At 35.2% G+C, this 17227-nt stretch overlaps 1 protein-coding gene across 1 annotated transcript; it reads left to right on the top strand.

Moving 5' to 3' along the window:
- The first annotated feature begins 206 nt into the window (after positions 1 to 206).
- LOC111778486 (signal peptide peptidase-like 5) lies at positions 207 to 16409 on the top strand. The gene is made up of 14 exons (XM_023658344.1): positions 207 to 433; positions 2206 to 2361; positions 5258 to 5369; positions 8035 to 8154; positions 9119 to 9273; positions 9735 to 9914; positions 11729 to 11763; positions 11857 to 12013; positions 12898 to 12951; positions 13018 to 13110; positions 14204 to 14346; positions 15275 to 15345; positions 15998 to 16081; positions 16168 to 16409. Exons 1-14 carry the CDS (start codon positions 287 to 289, stop codon positions 16248 to 16250), a joined length of 1590 nt encoding a protein of 529 aa, XP_023514112.1. The 5' UTR covers positions 207 to 286; the 3' UTR covers positions 16251 to 16409.
- The last annotated feature ends 818 nt before the right edge of the window (positions 16410 to 17227 follow it).

Below are 17227 nucleotides of genomic sequence, written 5' to 3'. Positions count from 1 at the left end.
TTTGAGGAAATTATGTGCACCGTACACAATTTAAGGTAACTGGGTGTATGCTATTTACCAATGGTACCCTATTTTTATCAATTATAATTTGATTGTTTTAATAATTTAATTTAAATAAAATAAAAAAATAAAAAAACCCAATTTTGTAATTCCGTTTTTAAGCTAGAAATTTGCTCTGTTCAAACGGGTAAAAGATACAGGGGAAGAAAACGCCATCCGTTGCATTCTTCCCTCTTCCCCTCCCACCCGTTTTACCATCTAAATCCGAGGGAACACGGGGACTCACATGGCGTTCTCTTCTTCTCCGGCGAGATGTCCAAATATCCATCTCTTTTCAATCCTGTTTATCCTTTTTCTCTTCGGTATATCGTGTGTCTTCGCTGAGGATGTCCCCGCTCCCAAGTCTGGCAATTGCAATAATCCATTTGAAATGGTACTCCCACCCTCCCTCGTTTTGTTATTGTTGTTTGTCATTTATCTGGCATCTTCGATTCTGATCGTTTTAGCGTTGGCTGTATCTATTCCTATTGTTTGTTTGTTTGTTTGTTTGTTTATTTTGGGATGGATGATCGTGGTGTGAGACTTACGCATGATTTCTGAAAGGATTTAGCTAAAGCATCTAGCGTTCTGCAATGTGATTGAGATTACGGTTTTGAGTTTCGTCTGCGTTTATTTTCAGGACTACAAATAGATACGAAGTAATTGCTTTCGCCTGTTTGTTGTTTAATTTTAATAACAGTAATTTTCTATGGCGATTCTTGAAAAAGTGGTTTGGATCAATAAGCTTTGGAATCTCCTTTGTCCTTGGAAGAGATTAGGAGGGTGGTTTTTGGGGTTGAAAGGAATAAAGCTCCACCTCCAGATGGTTTCACTATTTCCTTCTACTAGGATGACTAGGATTGCATCAAGGATGATTTCTACAAGGTCTTCGTGATTTTTATGAGAGAGGTTCACGATGACTCCTTGAATGAAATCTATGTTTGTCTTATTTCTAGGAAGGTAAGGATGAGGAAAGCCAAGGATTTCAAGTTCATTAGTCTGGTTACGAGTGTATATAAAATCACTGCTAAGGTCTTGGTCGATTGATTGAGGAAGGTCATTCATAATACGATTTTTTATTCTTAAGGAGCCGTTATTGACGTGAGTTGAATAAAGTTCTTATTACTAATTAAGCTATTGAAGATTATAGGAGCCATAATCAGGAGAGTGTTATCTCGAAGATCAATTTTGAAAAGACTTAGGACCACGTGTGTAGGGACTTCTTCAATAAAGTGCTTTGGAAGAAATGCTTTGGTTTTAAGAGGAGATCATTCTACCTATTCTTATTAAGGGCAAGATGAGAGGTTGGATTCTAGCCTCGAGAATCCTAAGAAAATGTGATCTTCTTTTCCCCTTATCTTTTCTTGTTGGTTGTGGATATTTTGAGTAGAGTGTTTCCAGGGGGAGTGGAGAAAATTATTATTCAGGGGATTAAAGTGGGAAAGATAGCCTACATTGATCGGATCTTCAGTTTCCTAATGACATATCTTTTTTGCTCTGACAAGGAAGAGTCTATTGTTAATCTTATCTGAATTTTGTAATTTTTCGAGTATACTTCTAGCTAGAAGAATAATAGAAGCAAGTGTTTGGTTCTGCACATTAATTGTGATCCTTATAAGCTGGCTAAGCTTCTTTAGTGGATTGCAAGATAGGTTATATCCCTTGTTCTTATTTTGAACTTCCTTGGTCATAATCCTATGAGTTTGTTGTTTAGGAACCTCATTTTGAAAAATGTTAAAAGAGCAACTTTTACTTGGGAGAAGAATTTCTTATTTAAGGTGGGTCGACTTACTTTTGTTCATTTTGTTTTGAGTGAATTTTGACTTCTCATTTACTTCATCTTCTTGTTTAGGCTCCATGTTTCCATTAGCTGTTGGCAAGAATTTAGAGAGGATTATGAGGAGCTTTTTGTAGGTAAGAGTTGATAAGGGGAGGGTTCTCATTTAGCAAGTGGGAGGAGATGGAAGTATTTTCTTATTTAAAAAAAAAATTATGCTAGAAGACAAGATTGACAAGTGATTATTGACTGCCACATTTTTGTGATATTTTTTTATTTTATTTTTATATAACTTAAGCATTTGAACTTCTGAATGAGTATCATAATGAGACGTTTCCCTTTAAGCATGTAAAGAAACTAAATTTGTCTTTTTGTTGCACATTCTTCAGGTCAAAGTTAAGATCTGGGTTAATGATGCGGAAGATGAAACCTTAGTTGGTTTAACTGCAAGATTTGGGGCTTTGCTGCCTTCTCAGGCTGAAGATGATCTCAAATTGCCAGCTGTTTTTATGAATCCTATAAATGGCTGTTCTAGTTCTTCAAAGGTGATGATAACTGTTCTTGCTACATTGATTGTTAAAATTGACCTTTTGGTGTATTACCCAAGAAGAGATTACATTTATTATTGAATGATGGAAAAGGGTATACCAGTATTATACTAGTGGACAGAAGCCAAACAACTTCTAACTAACAATTAACAACTTAATAACTTAAGAACCAACAAACTAATCAGAACTGATTAACAGAAATAGCCCTCGGCTATACAAAAGGAAAGGGGATAGTAGCAAGGGAACTAAAGAGCTACATCACCTTAGGTTTAAGTGATTATGTTTGAGACGTTTTATTATGCTTCTGTATAATCATGGTAATATTAATTAGTGCTGTTTTATAATTTTTCACGCGTCCATTGGAAGAGATTATCATTAATACTTGTAACTCTTTTTTCTTTTTTTGAAACAAACAAATTATTTTATCGAAAAATGAAAAGAGACTAATTCTCAATAGATTCAAACTTCACAGGGGAGAGAATACATAAAACAAGAATAAGATAAAAAAAAAGAAGATAAAACACAAAGAAAATAAGAAAGCATCCCAAATAAGACATAAATTTAAGAAGAAAAGATCATCAAAGGTCTGGAGAGAGAACACCATGACGAGACTTGAAATCTTGCGGAATCAAACCAAACAAACCAAGGATGAACTGAGATAGAAACAACTAGCCAACTACAAAACTGTCCATTATGAGCGGTAGCCTTCACTTTTTTCAAAGTTCAATATTTTTCTTATATAAAATTCTATGCATATTCCATAAGATGACCTTATTCAAGCATATTGCAAAATATTCTGGATGAATGGAGCTAGAAACAAGTGAAAGTTTCCAGTCTGGAAAAACAGCCAAATCAGGTTCCACTACCTCAATATAATCGTAATCAAAAGGAACCTATTTAGAAACCGTGTACATTCATTTCACACTGTTTCAAGATTTTAATTGCAATACAAAACTGGTACATTCGTTTCCCATTGTTTATGTGGAAGGTTGTTTGAAGCTAGAAGGGCGGATGTAAATCTCTCTCTATATCTCTCTAAAATATGACAAGGATGAGCAGCGATGAATGGTAGCTTGGGTTCGTGACTTTCTTGTGGAAGCTTCAAAGGTCAGTGACTCGTCTGGTTTTTAGAGAAGAAGAGGACTGGTTTCAATAGTTTATCTTCTTTCAAGTTCTGTCCAATTCGAAGTGGAGATATGACCTCTCGTCCTTGGAGAAGTTTGAATGTAGAAGGTCTTTTTTTTTTTTAAATCTTGAGGGTCTGAATAGCAAGGGCTGGAATGCATTGATAGGTGAGTTTAAAGTGGTCAAAGATGCTAAGGAAATGGAATGGGCCTTTGTGTTTGGGTGTTCAAAGCCGTTAGGAAAGGAGTAAAGGTATGGGTTGGACCATCCACTCCTTTTATGAAGGTTATAAATCCTTTAAATCTTCAATACTTAGTTTGATGGCGAGAGAGAAGACTTAAAAGGAAGGGTTTTGGTGGAGGAAGGGAGCTCACAAGGAATTCGGCCAGGGTCTTTGATGGGTTTTTTGATTGAAGGGGTTCACGGTTTGCCTTTCTGTTCTAGGGAGCACGGGGTGCTCTTCTCCCCATATGTTCGAAAGCAAATTTTGGAGAAGCAAGTACGCAAACTCACAACCCCAACAAAAGAATGCATATGAATTCACCAAGTACAAATGCTCCATTCTCCTTGGATTATTGAGATAAATTTTGGTGGGATTTTTAACTGTACGAGTATCATTGTGCTTTGACTGATAGGGAACCGACAAATGTTGTATCTTTCTTTCGTTGATTGAGGAGCTCCTGTTAGGCTTGGGAAGAGGGATATTCATTGTTGGATCCCCATCCCGTCTAAGGGATTTTCATGTAGCTTATTTTTTTTGTTGGTTGTTGAATCTCTCCCCCTAGTGAGTCTATCTTTTCTTATCTGTGAAAAGTGAAAATTCCATAGAGATTGAATTGTTCACTTGACAGGTTAAATTTTTCACTTTATAGACCTATGAGAAAGATGCCTTCATTGGTTAACTCGTTTTGTTGCATTCTCTATTGGAAGATAGAGGAAGATCTGGATCATTTGTTGTGGAGTTGCAATTTTCCGCGGTCCGTCTGGAATTATTTTTTTGGATAGTTTGGTTTTAGTGAGCTAGAGAAAGATATCACGAGAGATGATTGAGGAGTTCTTCCTACATCTGCCTTTTCGCGAGAAGGGTAGGCTTTTGTGGCGAGTTGGTTTGTATGCTTTGTCATGGGGCCTTTGTGGTAAGTGAAACATTGGAACTTTTAGGGGAGTTGAGAAGGACCCTTTTGAAGTGTGGTCCCTAACAAAGTTTAATGTTATTTCTGGGCATTAGTGACGATTTCTTNTTTTTTTTTTTTTTTTTTTTTTTTTTTTTTTTTTTTTTTTTTTTTTTTTTTTTTTTTTTTTTTTTTTTTTTTTTTTGTAATTACTCTTTAGGTCTTGTTTTACTCGGGGATCCCCTTTTGTGGGCTTAGTTTTTTTGTATGCCGGTGTTTTCTTTCATTTCTTTCTCAATGAAAGTTGGTTCTTTTATGAAAAAAGAACTGGTCCATGGCATTATCTAGTCTACAACTACTCTGGTGTGGGTCATGGAATATATATTATTTTATTTTATTTTTAAATTCAAAACTGAACCTGTTATTGTGGTTTCACTAGTTCATAGAGTGTTTAATGTTAGGTTAGCTGATTGATTTGATTTGGCTTTTTAGCCCTTTCAATTTTTTGAATTAACATTTTAGACATGAAGATATTGTCTATTTGTTTTACTTTACTTACCTGAATTGATGTCAAATCACTCGTGTCTTCCCAAGCCATTAACAGTTATTATTTACTTTACTTTTGTATTTTCTTTTCCCTCTCTCTCTCTCTGCAGCTATCTAGATCAGCTGCCTTGGCTTTACGTGGGGAATGTGACTTCACAATTAAGGCCGAAATTGCACAGGCAGGGGGTGCTTCAGCTCTGTTGGTAATAAATGACAACGAAGGTTGACACTTTACTAGAGCTATAAAATATTGTGTTGGGTGCATATTAGGTATTTTATTTTCCTAGATTTAACTTGAGGACAGAGTGGGTATGTTAGACTCCAATTGTTAATGCATATGTGAAGAAGTGTCAAAAGTCAATTAATGTAAATATGAATGTGAAGAAGCTTTAAAAAGGGAAACTAGGGGTCGGTAGTTAGTTAGAGAAGACGCACCTGATTATAGGCGGATGGGAATGTAGGGGCCATTTGTTCTCTTGTAAAAGGTGTAGTGTTTTGGAGAGACCTTCAGCCCCTCAAATTGGCGGGAACTTTTGTGGGGTGAATTGCGCACTTTTGGTTACTGTTTTGGCCACACAAAAAGAATGCATACGATACTTATCAGTAAAGTATCAGACAATGTTGAGAATGGAGAAATCACAAGAAAATGGCTGAAAAGATATTGGAATAGCGCTTGGAGATGAACGAAAAAGAACTGGAAGGGAGAAGGGATGAACTCCAGAAGATTCTGGCAATGGAGAAATGGCTGGAAAAATTAGTATAAAGGCTCCTTCCTCTCCCCTCCCTGTCGAACAATAACTTAAGATCATACTGATTAGACTTCTTCATCACCGGCAATGAAAGGAAAGATTAATCTTTAGGAAAACTGGCTACGGATGGGTCGGAAATGTAACCATCAGATTCCTTTCTTATTTCCGTAAAACTATTCACGACCTGACCCATCTCCTCCTCAAACCTGGTTTCTCTAAAATATTCAGTCTTCATTCGACGGCCCAACCTGCGGCGAATGGGAAGGCCCACTCCAATTCTTAGGTGCAATCAAGCTACTAGCCTTAGCTGGAGGGTCCTCCCCACGATCTAACACTCAAATGGCTTGGGGGGTTTCCTTAGAGGGTGTGAGCTTGATAAGACCGTGACCAATACCCATGGGCTTGGGCCCAATTAGACTTTTCTTATCCAATTCCACAACCCTATTTTGGCTTGTTGGTACAATTAAGTTTACCATAATCCATCAGCTTAAATATTTGGGTTAATTGGTGATTTAACATGGAATCAGAGTAGTTGGTCATGAGTTTAAACCCCTCTAATGTTATTTCCTGCCCAATTTTATATTTGATTTCTCCTTGTTGAGCCTTCTATAAACTTTGAAGCCCACATGTGAGGGAGAATGTTGATATAATTAAATTTAACCTAACCCAGCAGCTTAAGATTTTGGTTGGTTGGTGATTTAACATCATATAATGAATATTAGAATTTCGAGCTCGACATTGTACATCTGATCAGACTTATTTTTCAAAAACTTTCCCAAAGAGCGGCTTTGACTTTTCTCCTTCTGAAAGATGTAACCTTCGTGACAACCCATTCTTGGCAATTCCATTATTGGACCCTCATTGGCAGTCATATGTTGAAGTTTTACCCTTCGAGTATAATGCATACCTATCCACAAGACTGTATGATAAACTCTCATGGACGAATGATTGTTTTTACCCTGTGGGTAGGCCCAATATTCTGTTTTATTGGAGATAAAAGTGGAGGTTCATCGGTATTTCCTGCCGTATAAACGTAAGGATCAGTCTTATGGAGGCACAAATCAAAGTCAAATCTAACTCTGTTTGTTTCATTCCATTATCATTAAGCTGCCTTCTTCACTTGTCAGAGAAGAATTCGCAATGCAGCTTCAGAACCTCAACCATTAGGGATTGTGGATTGTTTTGAATTTCTGATTCACCAATAAAGAGGGGAGAGAAGCAACCTACTAATAATTTGAATTCAAAGGTACCGATTTTGGAAAATTCCCCTAAAACCAAGGATTATCCTCGATCACTAAAATCCTTCCCTAAATTTTCAGGCATATTTTCAAAAGGAAATAAACTTTGCTCACGTGCCTTTCACCTGAATCGATCAACCCCAGTTATCCCTCGGATCTCTCTTTCGATAGGGCCCACAAATTTACGATTAGGGTTTATGGGATCCACTTCAACCAACCCTTTGACTTTTGTAGAATCGGACACAAAGGACTCTCTCTCTAGCCTTTCGATTGACCACTCTTTCTCATCCTAGAACTCCTCACCTTGATTAAACCCTCCAACATCTTCACTTAGCCCTTGATCTCACCTTCTATGAAGAACCCCAATCCCCCATCCCGATTGCAACCAAACACCTCTAGCTGTTTTTGCCCCACTTCACTCCCTTTTCTCCCCTCTTTCGTAATTCATACATCAATGAATTTTTTCTTTTTTAACAGAAGTATACTTTAAATTTAAAAGGGAACAAATAAAAGAGAAAAATACACAATCCCTATATTTTGGACCGAGATAACTTGCTTGTTTGGACCAAGCCTTTTAAACTACAGTGTAAAATTCGAAGAGAAAACCGTAAAGATTATGTAGTCTGTTCAAGTCTTTAGAATTTCCTTCTTAATCTTGAATGTACGGACGTTTCCTTATATATTATTTTATCTGGACTTTGTAATTATCTGTGTTGTTTTCAGCGCATGATAAATTTGTCTAAGGCGGATAAGAATTGTAGTTTAGCATGAGTGTTATTAACTCTTCATATGTTCACAATGCTTGGTTGAATAATCTGAAAATGTCATTTAAATTTATGAAGAAGTTAACGGCCTGACTTTTAGATATTGAATTTGTAAACTGTTTTACTGTTGACCTAGATCTTTACAAGATGGTCTGTTCTGAAAAAGACACTGCCCTTAACATTTCTATTCCTGTTGTGATGCTTCCCAAGAGCAGCGGAGAAACTATTACAAAATCTATAACCGACGGCAAGAGAGGTGAGCCTTTCTATTCATGCATTTTCAAAGTTCATGAAATTTTTTTAAATTATCACGTTATGTGCTCTGGTTTACTCGGTATTTCATATTTAAGATTAAATCTTAAGCTAAAGATGGTTCTTTTTTGTCAATATAGATGAATATGCCAAAATGATTGACTTGAATCCTGCTAAATGAGAGGGCACCTAGCTCAAAATCTTTGGGATGCTTATGATGGCCTCAGATCTTAGAACTAACTTCTCTCAAAGGAATTTGAGTCAGTTGCTCTGTTATAGGTGTCACCATTATACATGGAAGAATGGAAGAAGGGGCTTGCCCATATAACACCTTAAATGGAGTCAACTGGAAGTATGATGTATGATTAGAGGTGCTGTTTAATTTATCTCTTGCCAAGCTATCCATTGAGACCACTGTTTAAGAGTAGGAGCCATTGTTTAGTATCATAATTTGGTTTTCAAACCACAATTATCAACCTTCGTTTGCTAAATCAAGTAGGGGATTGATACATTGTTCTTCACTTGAATTAAGTACCCTGATATTTAAGTAATTATTCAAGGAAAAAAGAACTCACAAAAATCTTGTCTTGGCTTAGGCCAAGATGGCGAACAACCCATCAAAGAAAAGATTTGGGTGCTATATGAGAAGTATATGGTTTTTAAAGGGGAATACATTGGGATTACTTTTCTAAGAAGGGAATAAATTGGGTTTCCTTATGCAGGTGATCAACCACAATGAGAATTAAAGGTGACCGAGCACCATGAGAGTTTAATCATCACTTCACTTCCTTTTTTCTTCTTTTGCCTTCTTCACCTTGAAGATGCTGGTGAAGAATCCAACCTAAGTAAACACTGTATGGAAGGCGAAGTGACCAATCATTACTGGAATTAGTGACATTCAAATAATTATCTTGTTGATAAATTTTGTTCTCCAACGTGTTAAGTTCTAATTACCTTTGTCCTTACAGTGGAACTTCTATTATATGCTCCAAAGCGACCAGTTGTGGACTTCTCTGTTGTGTTTTTGTGGATGATGTCTGTTGGAACAGTTGCATGTGCTACACTTTGGTCAGACATCACTGCTCAGCAGACCGAGGAGCGCTATAATGAATTATCACCAAAGGTGCACTCATAATTCATCGTTGTGGGGGAACAAAATATTGCTTCTAGGTGTAAAGCAAGTCTTGAAAATTTTCTCATTGTTTCATCCACAATTAAGGCTTTGATTGATGTCAAGATCATGCATCGGAATGAGTACTCAGTTTTTATTTTATTTTTTTCATGATTTTCTGCAACTCATGGTTAGATGACGTAGGTTGCTTTGCTATGAGGAATAGATGTTTGTTTCCGGGTAACTCTAGATTGAAGAATCTACAGTCTATTTGTAGATTACACATCACTATGAAATTGGTCTTTAATGTGTTGACTTAAAGAATAAAAATTATTTTTCCATGGTAGATTATTTTACTTTCCTACCATTCACTTTGATAAATTTTCTTTCGGGATGACATCCCTTTTCTCTTGAAATTATGCCTTTTTCTGATCTTACGCACTTCTCTCTCTCTTTTTATTTTCTTTGACCAGGGACCTTCCAATATCGAAGCAGGCAAAGATGACTTTGATAATGAAACTCTGGATATTAATGTACAGAGTGCAGTAGTATTTGTCATTTCGGCATCTAGTTTCTTGGTGCTGCTATATTTCTTTATGTCCTCGTGGTTCGTTTGGCTGTTGATTATAATGTTCTGCATTGGTGGTGTTGAGGTAATGACATAACTCTTGCATGTATGTTTTGAGATTTGTTCTAAACTAGGATAGTAATTCTTTGTTGTGAGAAAATGAACACCATTTTGGAAGTATAGTTCATTTTCCTACTTGATCCTCGCCTTGGATGCTATCATCACATTTTCTTCTTCAAGTATTATAATTTTATATAATTATTTATTGCCCGAGAATGCAGAATGGTGCCTATTCGATCTACATTTCGATTGTCATTCTGATAATGATATTTGGAGGATCCAAGGTAGTGACAACACCAAATCTAATAAACATATTCTCCCTATTTTTTAATCCTTGATTTCTATTGAAGCGTGAAGAAAACCACAAATTCTTCTTGACTTCTATACAAGCCTCATTGCAATCTAACATATTAAGAGTCTTGGAAGATATACTCTCAAGACCACCAAAGTTATGACAAATAGATTCAAACGTGCTACGATCCCAAAAGGTTAGAAACAAATTCTTGATGGAGATCCATTACACAACCTTCAAGAAAATTCAAATGACTTTGCTTTTTCTTGAGGCTACCTTTAGATAAGCAAATGTTAATCACCATAGAGTCTCTAATTACTTTCAAAATCAAAAGCCTTTGATGAGTTTCCACCCTTAAAATTTAGTAAAGCCTCGTCTGCCTGGAAAGGATTAATTGAAGCAGAGTTCTTAAAGTGATCTTCCAAAGCATTTTTAATCTCCTTCTAATTGTTGTGAGCATACAATCTAAAAACAACCATTAGCTCTTTGAAATTTATTTTCACCACTTCTTTGTCTTTCAAACCCATTGAGAATCAGAAATGGAACTTTTCAGCCTTACTTAAAAAATCTATTGAGATCTCATTGGCTGGAAACCCAATCCTCAGCTTTCCATTTATGTTCTTTGGATACATCCCCCACACTACAACCGAAAGAAAAAAAAAATCTCTTTAAGACAATTTAACTAAATCCTTTGAAACATGAGAATTCTTGAGGAAGTCTTTTAGCATTTCCCAAAAAATATACCAACCTTTTTTTAAGAAATTCACAAAGACTTGAATCAATGAACCAGCCAAAACAAAACCTTCATTTTGACAAATGAGTTGTACCACTATCATCTCTAGTTTGCTTGAGAAAGTTCTTAGATACTGGAAGAAGCAAAAGATCTACAAGCAAGCCTTACAACCAGCGTAAATATGATAACGATGAAGGAATAATCATCTTGTTCTTCACATCTTGAACAAAGAAGACACCATCTTCAAACTAAATGCTAAAGTACTTATTATCAACACAGCAACTCCTTTCAGCCATAACAAAAGAAAATAAATAAATAATCGAAAAGAAAGGCAAAATACGAATTTGAGAGTCCTTCGGACGGTTGCCGAATGAATGACAATGAAATTGATAGACAGTGCAAAATCAATGACTAAGGAAGAAGTCGGTGTTGACAGTGGAAGTGGCCACGACGGGCTACTGAAGTTAACCAATCATGGAGATAAAAGATCTTTCACAAACTAGACCCAAAGAATAAGATTGAGAACGAGGACGGATGCTGAATTGAGATTGTGTACAAGGACACAACAAAGGCGATTAGTCTATGGTAGTCTGTCGACGACAAATAGTACTGGTGGCAATGCGACGATTTTTGAATGTCCACTTGAATTTTGATACTTAACAGGGTCTTACCGTGGGATATTATAGTTTTTCTGATCAGAGTAGTTTCTGTCCACATTCCATTCAAATATTTTCTTTTTAATGGGTTGTCTTTTAGTGTGTTTTTATCACAGCTCTTTAATGTCTTTAATAACTTGTGAAGGCTTACCTTGCAGGGTATGCATTCCTGTATATTAGGACTTATATTGAGGTATGTTTGCTTGCATATTTATTCCTACAACTTATGAGTTGTTTATATGGTTTCTTTCTATAATTTTTCTTGTTTATATCATTCATTGAGCAGTAGATGCAAAAATTGTGGGAAGAAGACTCTGAATTTGCCTTTAATAGGGGAAATCTCTGTTCTTTCATTTGTTGTGCTGCTTTGTTGTATAACATTTGCTGCCGTCTGGGCTCTGAATCGACGTTCATCATACTCTTGGGCTGGCCAAAATATTCTTGTAAGTATCCTTTTTGCTTTCTTTTGTTCTTCTAATTAATCTCTTAGTCATCATATTCACTGATGGCGAGAGTTGTTTCGAGCATATTTTTTGGAAATAAAAGGGCCCTATATCTACTTTTCTCCTTGGAGATGAGAAATCATTTGAATTCAAATTGGTTTGTTCACTTGCTCCAATATGATTTTGTAGGCCAGTCCTGATTTATTTTGAGTGTATGGAGGGCGAAATTGGCCATTTCTTTTTTGTTTGAGTAAATAATATATTGGATTTTATGTATTTTGAAGATTCTATTACGTTCTCTTTGTTTCCTGATTGACTTTTTGAATTTTGCTCTGAAAAGTTATTTGGAATTTTTTCCTTTGACCATTCTATTTCCTTTGTTCACGTCTCATGTACATTGTACAACTTTAGTGGGATGAGAAGTTATCAAGCAGAATGGCATGCTTGCATGTTTATTCGGATCGCGACATAAATTTGAGTGAAAGTTTTATTTAGTTTTCTTTAAAAGATTGTCTTAATTTTCACCAGCATCGTCTAGTAGTCAATTTGGTAAGCCATAAACTATATTACTTGGCTTTGAGATTGTGACTTATATGATTGGTGTAGATTATGTTGTTTCCTGTCCAAAAGTTCTAATATCAATGTGAGCTGATTTATTAGTCTTTAATTTTATTGTCATTTTCATGATTGGCCCCATTTTTCTCGTTTAAATTGTTCATGTGCAATCACTGGTGTAGCCATTTTACTTAATTTTACATTCCGTTCAAATTGTTCTCATTCTAAGGTCACCTGTGTTTTAAGCCTCATGTTTCTGTAACCTTGCTGCTTCACTCTTTATTAGATCTATTTCAATGCTTACATTATACATTTTATGTTCTTAATAGGGTATCTGCCTGATGATAACAGTCTTGCAGATGTCCCGATTACCTAATATTAAGGTATCCCAAGTTCATCCATTTGGTTCATATACTGCTTCAAGGCCCTTACAATCTTAATTATCTCAGGTAGCAACGGTACTTCTTTGCTGTGCATTTGTCTACGACATCTTCTGGGTGTTCATATCCCCAGTAATATTCCAAGAAAGTGTAATGATTGCGGTAAGTATATGATTTTTTCTGTATATTTACTTCGAACTTAATTTCCAATCAAATTCAAGTAGTGTAATGATATATACTCAATAAGAGACTATTAAACGAACATAGTGTGGTTTCAAGTGGCATGTTTTGTATGTCACCTGTATTGAAAGCCTTATGTTTTTGGGTTCTCTTGTTGTATGTTGAGTATTTTTCTTGCTTGGGTTTACTATTCTTTCTTTCTGGCACTATATTTGGAAACTGACTTGTCAATCGTATCTTGCTAAGAAGTCTAATCTAGCTAGAAGATAAAACTGATTATGATTGTACAGGATATGAAATATAGATTTCCTCCACATATTAGGCTTCTGCGGTTATGAAATAGATTTTCCTTTTCCTTCGTCTTTCTTCTAGATCCACTTTACTTTTGTTTCATGAACGTAAGAGCTCGATTATGAATATCCTTCAGCTATCATTCCAGCTCTCTCTCTCCAAGCCAAATAAAATATTATGGATTAAAGTATCTAAGGCTACTCTTTTGGATATTTGATTGTAGAGTTTCTAATGGATTTTTAAAAGATAAATCCACTATTTGGTTGGATTGTTCTGAGCTTACCAATAGCAATATCAAAGCTTCTCGAAGGTGTTCTTTATCCAAACTATTTGTTGGATATTCAATCCAAGTTATTCGTAACTACTGAGGCCTTTCTTGTAGGATTTAATGTTCTTTTAACCAAAGGAATCACCGCTTCAAATCAACACAATCAGCTACCTTTGCCACTTCCAAAATAGAAATGATTGTTGAATAGGAAAATGTTCTTTTTTGTTGCTTATTTTTGGCAGATCTTATTCTTCTGCATCCTTACTCTTATTCATGAAAAAAAAAATCTACTTGAAATAAAGTACTTGATAATGTAATTTATTGTGTTTTCACAAGGAATATTGTTAGGATGTTTAATGGGGTTAGATTAAAATATCTAACAATATATTTACTGGGGTTAGTATGTACATCTCATGCAATTTCTTTCTACTTCAAAAGTTCAACTAGCCCACTTTATAATTCCCAAAATGCATGGAATAAAATTTATCGTGTTGGATATGTTTGTAACTTTTTCAGGTTGCCCGCGGGAACAATAGTGGTGGGGAAGCCATTCCAATGCTCTTGAGAGTTCCTCGCACCTTTGACCCTTGGGGCGGCTTCGATATGATTGGATTTGGAGATATACTCTTCCCTGGTTTGCTTGTTTCGTTTACACACAGGTACTGATGTGACTTACATTACAATGCCACTAGTATAACACAGGACAGTTTGTGTGTAAGATTTTTATGCAAGCCGTGATGCATATCATTGAACAATCTACAAGATGGAAGTTCTAAATCATAATGCAATTCTTTTGATATTTGAATGGTAGATTGATATTTCTATAAATCCTTATTTCTCCATTAATTTAAAACAAGTCCTCTTGTTTAACTCTAAGTTGAAGCAGTTACCTGCTTATGTTCAATCCTAGAAGTCCTTACTTCCTCTCTTTAAATCTTATACACATTTGATCAAACTATTCACCTTCATTAGAATTCAATTTTTATTGTTTAGAAAATGCATTACATGCTACAGGATTAGTGATGTCGAAGAGCACTTCTTGCACCATTCTTTTTTACTTTAACGTTGCAGGGGTTTCATTTTAAATGCTAAATATCCACTAGTTTCTTACTAATCTGGAGTTTTTATCAACTTTAGCGATTGAAGTAAAAACTTCTTATCTTAAGAAAAGTAATAAATAGCAGTGAAGGCATTTACTTCCTTCCCTTGAGGTTGGAGGTAACCTCACTCCCACATTGCTCCCACGTTTTCTGTCTAAAAAAGAATAGGAAGATTTATCAAAGATCCCTAAAATAAGCAATTATGGAATTAGTCCATTCTCTAAGAGAGTGTAGGTACCCACTTCGATAATTGCACATATCATATGTTAGTGCCATCAAGATAAAGTTTAACTAGCTGAAATTCTAGACCTTGGAGGACAGATCGAATGATATGCAGGACTTGCATGTTGATATTGAAAGATGAAAATATAACCATGTTTACCATTTTGAACTGTTAATAGTTATGTTCTGTACTTATGTTAATTTTTTTTTTTTTTTTTTTTCCAATTTATTAGTTCATTCTCTTTATGTTGGTTTGTTAACCCAGATTTGATAAAGCAGAGAAGAAAGAGAAGTGTAATAGATATTTTCCTTGGTTGCTCGTTGGATATGGAACTGGTGAGGACCTTTTCAGCATGTTTTTTTCGATTATCTTTTTCATTTCGATTATCTTTTCAGCATGGTTGCTCGTTGGATATGGAACTGGTGAGGACCTTTTCAGCATGTTTTTTTTTATTATCTTTTTCATTTCGATTATCTTTTCAGCATGTTTACTCGTTAAGATAGTCCCCTATAGTTTTGGTGGCGGCGAAGATGTTTTGTAATTATTTTTCAGCTCTTAACTTATTTTTATGAAAAAAAGGAAAAAAAAAGTTTAGATTTAAGGTTAGATGGGGGAATGGAACTGAAAGAAAAACCACGGGAGAATATAGGTCTACTTTATATGCTAGCTTGGTTGATGATAATATACAAAGACTCTCTATTGTCGCGATTGATGATGATCAAGAAACGGGAGATATGAATGGTTGGAATGAGGATCTTAAAAACAAAACTGAAACTTCATATACATATAGTAGCTCGGTAACGTGTTCTTTAGCAGCATTCTCCCACTATCCATTTCTCTTTTGTGCAAACTCTCTTCGTAACAAGTTGATTAACATGTAGATACTTGTTTTATAAACGACTTGAAATCTAGTTGTGTCTACATTATATAGTTTACAAGAACTAATCATTTTAGTCCCTTTAATGATATTGGATCAACCTTTTTCAGGTCTCTTCTTTACGTATTTGGGCTTATATTTAATGAATGGACATGGCCAACCTGCACTCCTTTATCTAGTTCCATGCACTCTGGGTAACAAAGTTTTGTTATCTTTTTTTTTTCTATTAGATCATATCCCAAATCTTAAATTTACCGCGTTCGTTTTGATTTACATGCAGGTGTTACTGTTGTTTTGGGTTTGATCAGAGGTGAGATTGGTCTACTTTGGAATTATGGAACAGAAGCTGCTGGAGAACCTTAAAGGTTTTTCCATTATTTGGTGGTGAGGAGGGCACTTTTTTATAATTTTAACATCTTTTTACTGTATCCCCAACACTTGATGTACCTATGAGAAATGTATTTCTATAATTTGATCAGCCTTGAATGGCTCCAAATTTATATATTCATTTTTTTAAATTTAAATAAAATATCGTTCATCTCCATTTTTAACCATTCGAAGTAGGGTTAAGTTAGAATCTCTAACATTCGACCATTGAGAGATTTGAATCTCTAACCTCTTAATTGAAAGTATGTCTTTGCCAGTTGAGATATATTGAGATTTACAGCTATTCAAAGTGTTTTATTACGAGAATATCAGGTTATAAAAGTTTTATAAGAAGTTCACAGAAAGTTTTATATTCGTTTGTGTTTTCCGATAACCGAACATTTTCAACGTGGGAAAGAAGAAAAAGAAAACTTTCATTCTATTTTCTTTACAATTCCACACTTGAAGTCAATTGAACACTATTTATGGTACCATTATTTCAATTGATTGATTATAAATTAGCCCCTCATCTTTGACCATTACAAGAAAACCAAATCATTTGGAACAAAGGAAAGAGCTGGGCTGTCCTCTCGTCTCAACCTAATGTCTCGATCATGTTCGGTTTTGTGATATCGACATCTATTTGTACATATGAAAAATGGTCGTAGAAAGAAATAAATGGTCACGAACAGTTAACGCGTTCTCCTTTTTGTAACAAATCGTTGTTTGAATGACTATTTTTTTTTAGTAATACAATTTCAAAAATACTTATGCTAACGCCTTTTAAGTAAAAGTTGATAATATCTTCCATCGAATAAGTTCATATTGAGTTTTATCTAAATCACTATTAGGGTGCTTAGATTTTTCAGTTCCCCAATTTTTTTCAAACGAACCCTAAATAAGAAACTTCTTACTTTCTAAGAACAAACGGATCATCCAAGACCAAAAAAATAAAAAATTGTTGCAACATTTTT

The sequence above is a fragment of the Cucurbita pepo genome, chromosome LG17, assembly GCF_002806865.2.
Source record: "Cucurbita pepo subsp. pepo cultivar mu-cu-16 chromosome LG17, ASM280686v2, whole genome shotgun sequence".
Lineage (NCBI taxonomy): Eukaryota > Viridiplantae > Streptophyta > Magnoliopsida > Cucurbitales > Cucurbitaceae > Cucurbita > Cucurbita pepo.
The sequence above is the reverse complement of the archived record's forward strand: the minus strand, read 5'-3'. Positions and strand labels throughout refer to the sequence as shown.